This window comes from Macrobrachium rosenbergii, chromosome 31 (assembly GCF_040412425.1).
Source record: "Macrobrachium rosenbergii isolate ZJJX-2024 chromosome 31, ASM4041242v1, whole genome shotgun sequence".
Classification (NCBI taxonomy): domain Eukaryota; kingdom Metazoa; phylum Arthropoda; class Malacostraca; order Decapoda; family Palaemonidae; genus Macrobrachium; species Macrobrachium rosenbergii.
Window position 1 is genome coordinate 26,592,123 of NC_089771.1, and position 7,728 is coordinate 26,599,850.

The 7,728-nt window shown below is 37.1% G+C and overlaps 1 protein-coding gene across 4 annotated transcripts in view; it reads right to left on the bottom strand.

Moving 5' to 3' along the window:
• LOC136855451 (uncharacterized) overlaps positions 1-6,422 on the bottom strand; it is an 18,196-nt gene extending 11,774 nt beyond the window's left edge. For 2 of the 4 annotated variants that reach the window (XR_010858039.1, XM_067132508.1), the window contains exons 1-4: positions 5,053-5,199; positions 4,063-4,580; positions 2,750-2,969; positions 1,078-1,210 (exon numbers count right to left, since the gene is read on the bottom strand). Coding sequence is in view for 2 of the 4 variants with exons in the window: in XM_067132508.1 (XP_066988609.1) it covers positions 1,078-1,210; positions 2,750-2,969; positions 4,063-4,580; positions 5,053-5,110 (929 nt within the window). In the remaining 2 variants the exon portion in view is untranslated. Of the gene's footprint in view, positions 1-1,077; positions 1,211-2,749; positions 2,970-4,062; positions 4,581-5,052; positions 5,200-6,105 lie in introns of those variants that run through there. The other 2 variants (XR_010858040.1, XM_067132509.1) reach the window with 2 other exon arrangements.
• Positions 6,423-7,728: the final 1,306 nt, after the last annotated feature.

Below are 7,728 nucleotides of genomic sequence, written 5' to 3' on the forward strand. Positions count from 1 at the left end.
AAAGAATGGGGAAGAGCAAAAAAGAAAAGTGAAAAATAAAAATAACTGAGCTGAATCCACATTACAGTGACTAAAAAGGAAGTAACAAAGATGAAATCCAAAAAATTACTAACTGGATACTGCAGGAGATGTGAAGAGGCTTACGCAATACTAAGTATGTTGTACAAGACAGTATCACAGGATTATTTCAGAACTGCAAAGTTTAAATGGAGTACAGGATTTTTGATACCCAGCAACTGGTCAAAGTGTGGATAAGGATTATCCAATGAAGAAAGAGAGCAGACCTTGACAGAGATAAGACATTTCTGTTACCTAGGCAATACACATGATTGTGAGGTTGGTATTGAGAGGGCAATAAAAGAGAGTAAGCAATAATGCAGAGAGAGCAGAACTAGATAACTGGATAACTAGTCCTGTAAATAAGAGTATCCCAAAGATGAACAAAATAAAAATTTATAGCACATATGATCTGTGTTTCTTTATGCAGTGTAAATACGGGTGCTTTTAAAGAAAATGGAGAAGATTCTGGAGAGATGAGACCACAATATGCTGAGAATCATTGTTGTTAAGAGCCTGGAAATTAAATTAAGAAGGCTTGGGCACATGATGGAAATGAAGGAATAGAATCTGAGAAGTGATAGCCATGGTAGTGGCAAGATAAACACCATGAATACCCAGACGATCATGCGGAAATATTATAGATAAGGACTTGGCCCAATTCAGAACTTGTGAAGAAGTAGCAAGGGATATACACTAGAAGTAACTCACATGACCCCTGCAAGAGAAAACCTACCAAAACAATAAAGATGATGATGAGTGCCCTAAAAAAATTCTGTATTTACCACCTGAACAAGAAGATCTATGATCAGAGCTTATTGAAGCACCTCATGCCATTCTAGACTAATGCCAATAACATTTTTTTTTACTTAACTAACTACGACATATGATACTAATTGTACATTCATGTTAAAATATTATTGTATTGTTATTTATTAAAGTTCCTCTCTCAGTCCATAATGTGTCAACATTGAATTTTACCAAATGAAAAACATCTGACACAGTACTGACATTACCTACCCAATATTCCGAGTGACAACCTTTAACAGCCACGGACTAAAGAGGTCTGTTAGGCAGTAAAAACAATTTATCCTTGATAAACCAGCAGCAAAACTTTCTGATGGTTTTGAGAGCTTCATTAGCAATTGTGTTCCTGAAAATAAGAACAAAACCATTTACTGGGTTACTCTAATGGTCTAATTCTCTAAAATACATGGAGGCCTAAACCATTTTCCTTAAGAGTATCTTTGTATATATCTAACACACTTACATGCTATTTCAATCATTTGCTTAGTGGTACTAAAGATCAACATGAAAAACAAATTCTGAAGAACAATTAAAAGTAATAAAAAAAAAAGCATTGTCCAGTAAAAAGATTTGCAATTACACAAAAATAATGTAAATTTATTTTCATACAATATATACACAATCACATTTAGAAACATAATTATGGAAGAATGACACTTAGGATACTAATAATCACAGCAGTTACTGCTTGAGAATCAAGTGAATCTGACCAATTTTAATATGAAAAGATCTAAAACTTTAAAGACACAAGAAGGTTCACTTTTGATCAATCACATGTCTTAAACCTTTAACCATGAGTGCATAACTGGAACAATTCTCAACTGGAGTATTGTACACATGGTTTCAATTGCAGGTATTGTGGTTAGAAATGGCTAAATAAGCTGACTTATTACTACGACCACAAAAAAATGTGGGGTCAGAAAGATGGAACAATTTATGTGCTGCAAACACTCAATTTGTTTGTATAGAACCATAAACTTTTTTACATATATTCACATTATTACTACCAGCTGATCTAGCTACTTTCATACTTTCAATGAACTTCAATTTAATCTAGCTTGAAGTCAGATTAAGATATGGCTTATGATAAATTATTTTTAAAAATGAGGAAAATGAAAGTTAAGCATCTACTGTATAACTTATTTTATGAAATAATGTACAGAAATTTCAAATATACTAATAAATAATTTTTCAAAATAATGTAAGTTTTCTCATGCAAATGCATTACTTTCTAAATATATAGATGAATCAATTCCTTCAAAATATAAAGTTGTAACTCATGCGGCACTTTGTGAATGAGCAGATACTCAGATCCAATTTTTTCTATAAGCTTTAATTTAAAAAATATAACAAACTTAAAAATTAATAAAAAAAATTCTTTGGCCAAACCATGTGAGAACTAAATAAAATAACTCACTGATCTGTTTAAACTACAGACAATCTCCAGTTAACAGTGGGGTTCTGTTCTCGGCTGAGCGCCAATAACTGAAAATCGTCGTTAACTGGAACATCACAACAATTATGGTAATAAATGGCATTTACAAAGCCGTAAGAGCTGATAAACCACTTAATAGCACTGTTAACCAGTTATCGGTGCCAAGAAACCACTTACCGATGTCGATAACCCACTTACCAATGTCGATAAACCACTTACTGATGTCAATAAACTTTTTAGGTGATCCTTGGAACATCACAGACCACAAATGATTAATTATTTGCATACAACTGGAGTGGGAAATAAAACCAAAGAGTTACTGCCATTAGTACGATTACAGATACTGTACAGCACTGTATGTAGATTTATTTATGCAAGTAGTATCTTGTCTGAAAAGAGATATCTTATACGTATAATAGTAATGCCTTCATGAATTTGACAAAAACTCACCTATCAGTCCTGAATTCAACTGAGGTAGGTAAACAGCAATGAATGCCATGTACTGTGGGAAGACTTGAAGACTAAGTAAAAGTCCCGTAACAAGGCAAGTCACTTGGGGGATTAAAAGTGCTGAGAGTGGTGATATAAAATCTGCTAAAAATCCTAACAAAAGTGTATAAAAGATTTTCACCATGAATGGATCCACAGCTACTGGCAGTTTGAATCCAACCTGTAAAGAAATTGTAAGCATTAGATTTAACATCATAAGATAACTAACATGTTGTAAAAATGTACGAGTAGTATTTTCTTATTACAGTATAAATATTTTGACATAGTCAGAACCTTGAAGGAATTTTGTTTTCTATAACCATGGAAAAATCTGTGCTGCTATCTTACGGGAGTTAGGTTACCTCTGTTTACAGTATGTTGAATAGTTACAATACATCAATGTTCTTTACCCTTGAATTGTGCTACAACCTGTGTACCTTGGCCCTCCACAGTCTTGGGTCTAAGTTTACTTATTTAAGGTATAGCTAGTAATGCTTTCCTCTCTTGTCATCTTTCTTTCAACTGCTCTTTCACCACTGTAAATGTTGTTCTGTCCTAACTGCGCTTGGACAGTTACACATGTTGAGCAACCACCACAGGCCCTCAGCAGACAATATCCAAAGATTTGTGGGTGACGTCTCAAACACAGAAAGAGGTAAAGGTGATTTGGTGTCACCACACACTTGCCATCAGTACCTGAGACACCGAGAAGTTCCTCCTGAGCACTAGGGACCATTCCCCTCACCGCACAACAAGCACACTCATTTGATAACCTCCCAAAGTCAGAAAGAAACAGTGGCCTACAAGGCTAAACACTAAACATACCTGAGAGGAGTTGATATGAAAACAGAGACCTACGCCTTCCTAATTATTATGCAACAGTGAACAGAATGCCAATTCAAAACAAAAGAATATACTAACATTAACAGCTAATAAACCGTTACCCAACAACCTCAATGCAAAATACCTTCACACTTATTTTAGCCTATAAATGAAAAAAATTTAAGTATAAACTATCACCAAAGATAAAACACAAACGGGTGCATTTATACTCGCAGATACACTTGGAGCAATTTTACAACTGTTAGGAAGCCTTAGAACCCAATAGCAGACGGCAAGGTGGGAACTCTTCTAAAAGTATGTCTGGAAAATGGGCTAGTGAAATTTACAGCTACCAAAGTGATGGGTTTGTAATAAAACAAAAAAAAAAAAGATTTGCAAATACAGATAAGTAAAAAAGAAAATTACAGAACAAAGTACACTAGCAAACTTACCTTTGTAAAATGGTTGGTTGATATAGACAATAATCCATAAAGTATAGTGTTTGCATGCAACATCATTTCCAAGACTAATGTTGAATTGTCTATACCAAAGAAACACTTCTGTCCACTGTTCGTCACAAAGTCTGAATCACATTTTGGTTTTGGTTCACTACTACATTCTTTTGAGACTATTCTTGGTTTGGAATGTACCTGAGACAAAGTATCACACTTTTTAGATATTTGTGACTTCACAATTAATTTATTCTCAGCGTTCAAAACCTGTGACTTCCTAGTTAGAGTACACGATGACTCATACCTCATTTTTTTATCACATTTTGTTGGAGAGAGACCCACTTCTTTATTATGTTGCTTATTCTCAGGAGGTAAATGACTATTTCCTGGCTTATGATTTACACTGTTGTAGTTTAAGGGTATCTTTTCTTTCTCAGTTGTAGCTTTACGTTCACTTTCTTCATCTTGGTGCGGTTTGCTAATTTCTCTTGATAGATGATTTCTAGACCTTTGAGACACTGCAAGAAATATGAAAATATAATTTATCATTAGTATGTAAAATCATATATTTTTAGAAAGCAAATTGGTAACATAAAAATGTAACGACAGTAACTTTTATGAAAAAAAATGTTTTTTGAGTATTATAATAAGTTTTTTATATTTTTTCATTACAAATACAATTCAAAACATTGCTGAATTACACAACCTATGAAAAAAAATATGTCACATACTTTAATGTTGCTAAGGTAAGTCATTTAAAAAATCAACCTCATAAGCAATAAGCCAGAAGTGTGTTTTACCATGCAAATTTCAGACAACCTCAAAATCTCAAAAGGTTAATAAAATACTTCAAAAACTTAGTTCTCATTTACAGTTGAAGTTAATTAATGTGGTAATATTTTTTCCACTGGACTTTAATTCTTCCTATTTTCAATGTTTCTATTTAAATTTTCATAAAAATAATGGCTAAATATGTGATTATTTAATCACCTCTAGTCTTTGCTGGGCCATTTGCAGACTCTGCTTTCCTTCCTGCCCCACGAGCCATGTTTTTCTTATCCTGTAAATAAAATACAGCAAATTACTTATGTACAAAAATTTTTATGGAAACAAATCTAATTTCGAATACTTATCCACAGTTTAAATGGGGCTATCTGTGCAGACTGCCTCTCCAAGAACACTCCCCAATCCGCCAGTAATCCCCTTATTTTGTCTATACTTACCACATGATTTAAACATACACACGCACATAAACCCAAAACATTAAGTATTCCGGTCGGTGACAAGCAGGAACCAGGCTGCAGTCTAGTCTTCAGTTTTATCAGTCAAGGGGAAGGAAGATTACTATGTATCCATGTTAAAATAAAGGAGGATGGGTTCGGCCTGCCATCGGCCAGGCCAGGGCATGACGCCCTTAGTAAAGTTAGGCTACCTTAAAAGATGTTAGCCTAGGCGGCGTCCTTGTTGAAATGTCTTTTCTTCGCTTTTATGCCAGCCAAGAATTTGGAATTTAGGTGAATTTTTGGTCGCTGTGTCTTGGAAAATAGCCCATGACTAATCTTGTACCTTTACTGATTACTCCTAGCCTACATAGCCTACGACTAAAGAGTAGGCCTACGATTTTTACTCCTTTAGAAACAAATGTGCCGATAAAACTACCAGAAGCCTAATCAGCAATGTAGAATAGGCCTACATCATAGAGCTGAAAAATTTAGCCTAAAAATACCCTAAGCCTACCTACCCTAGGCCTGCATTTAAGTTTAGTTATCCTATAGGCTAGGCTAGTAGCAATGATAATATCCTAGCGGGTGTAGCAAGCAATTGTCGAAGGCTTACTCTTAAAAGAGCCTATCAAGACCAGGGTTCGATCCCGTTGTGAGTCTGAAGTGTATCTCTAAAATTAAAGAAAAAAATTAAAGTATATAATTTTTTTTAATTATTAAAAAAAATAATGCACGGTCGGCTACGTGAGCTAAGGAATTTGGGTGACAAGCCGCCATATTTTACTTAATAAACAAGTTAATATATATAAATTCTACATACCTATGTCTTTTAAATAACTTCTATGTCAAAGTAGACGCCTGCGACAACATTTAGACATTATTTAAAGTCTCTTATCACTAAAAACATATGGTTCCCGATTACTCCAAGAACACAGTTCCGCGCACGTTCACGATTTTAAAACTTTTGACACTCGTAGGATCTTCTTTAAAATGTCGCCTGGATTTGGTTGAAGTTCTTGGGATCTATGACCACAAACACAGTTGCGTGCACTCTACTCTCTCCTCTATTCGTCTTTCTCTATACTATTAGGGTTGTAGGTGCACAACTCTAATTTCAAATCGATTTCCCAGCTTTTTACCTTCGTTTTTTATTACCACTCTTTATGACATTCACTTTCCTTGTTATTTATTGTTTCTTATAATCTTTTTAATATCACCCTACAAAACATCTTTATATTGACTTGCTTTAGTCTTCAATAATTTGAGTGTTACTATTCAAAGAAACCATTAAAGGTTTTCTGATTTATTAAATCCAGGCCAAAAATTCAGACTTGTGAGACAATGGCCCTGTTGAGGTATATTATCAGTGAACGCCCTTGTCCATCTACCCTCGAAGAGTACAGTGGTGATGCTTTGAAGAAAAGTCATACATAATGGCGCCAGGATAGTGTTTCGGCGTGCTGAGCCGGGAAGTCAACAAAGAAAAACAACAAGCTCATGGAGTCTCCGCTGAAACTTGTTTTCTTTGGTGACGGGAATTGGTGTTTTCTTCCCAAGCTAAATTAGTCAGCCGCCTAAGATGGGGTTGCGGCGGCCGTCACGGCATTTTTGTCATTTTTCCTTTCTGGTATTTATGACTTGAAGACTGTCACATTGTGTATCACGGAGATGTTTCGCGGATTCACAGGCTTTCAAGACTGTATCTATGTGGCGGTGTCTCTGCCACCCTGTTTCGTATTGTAACGAGCAGGGCGGCAGGCGTTCACTGTATCCGGAACCATTGATTGTTTCGACCTCGGGACCACAGTCAACTTGGTCATTGTCTGGCGACGGCCGGGCGTCAGTCGGCCGCGACCGGCCGAGTGGCCGCAAAGCCGCTGGATCTGTAATAAGCAGGTGTTGTGCCGCCAGCGAGGTCCTCGACAGGCTCGTTTCTGCTGCGACACCTTTACCTTCAGTGCGAGTTGACCCCGGAGTGCCCCTGAGGCCATTAGCGAGATCTCGACTCGGCCCGACTCAGTCTTGGCTCGAGGTCGTGGCGTGGGTTTCTCCAAAAAACGCTGGCGATGGCAGGGAGCAAGCTCGAGGAGGAACTTTTTTGTGCGCTGAGGTGAGTGGCCAGCGTTTGGCAATAATGTCCTCCTGCTGACTCTCGTCGGCGTACGTCCCAGGTCCGCGTCTGGCGGACCACCCCGGCGCACGCAAACGGCGGCAGCTTTAGTGAGCGGCCCGCGATGCGGGATATCCTGACTCAGGCCTGATGTGGGGCGAGTATTTGTAAAGTCACCAATTCAGCGCCAGTTTAGTGTTGGGCGGCGCCATTGACTTCTTACTGGAAGTCTCCGCAGTACGTTTTTCTTTGGTGACTTCCCGTTTTCTTCGACGAGAGTCCGCCAAACGCTTAGTCAGCGCCTAAGAGCGTTTTGCCAGCCAAGTGAGTCGC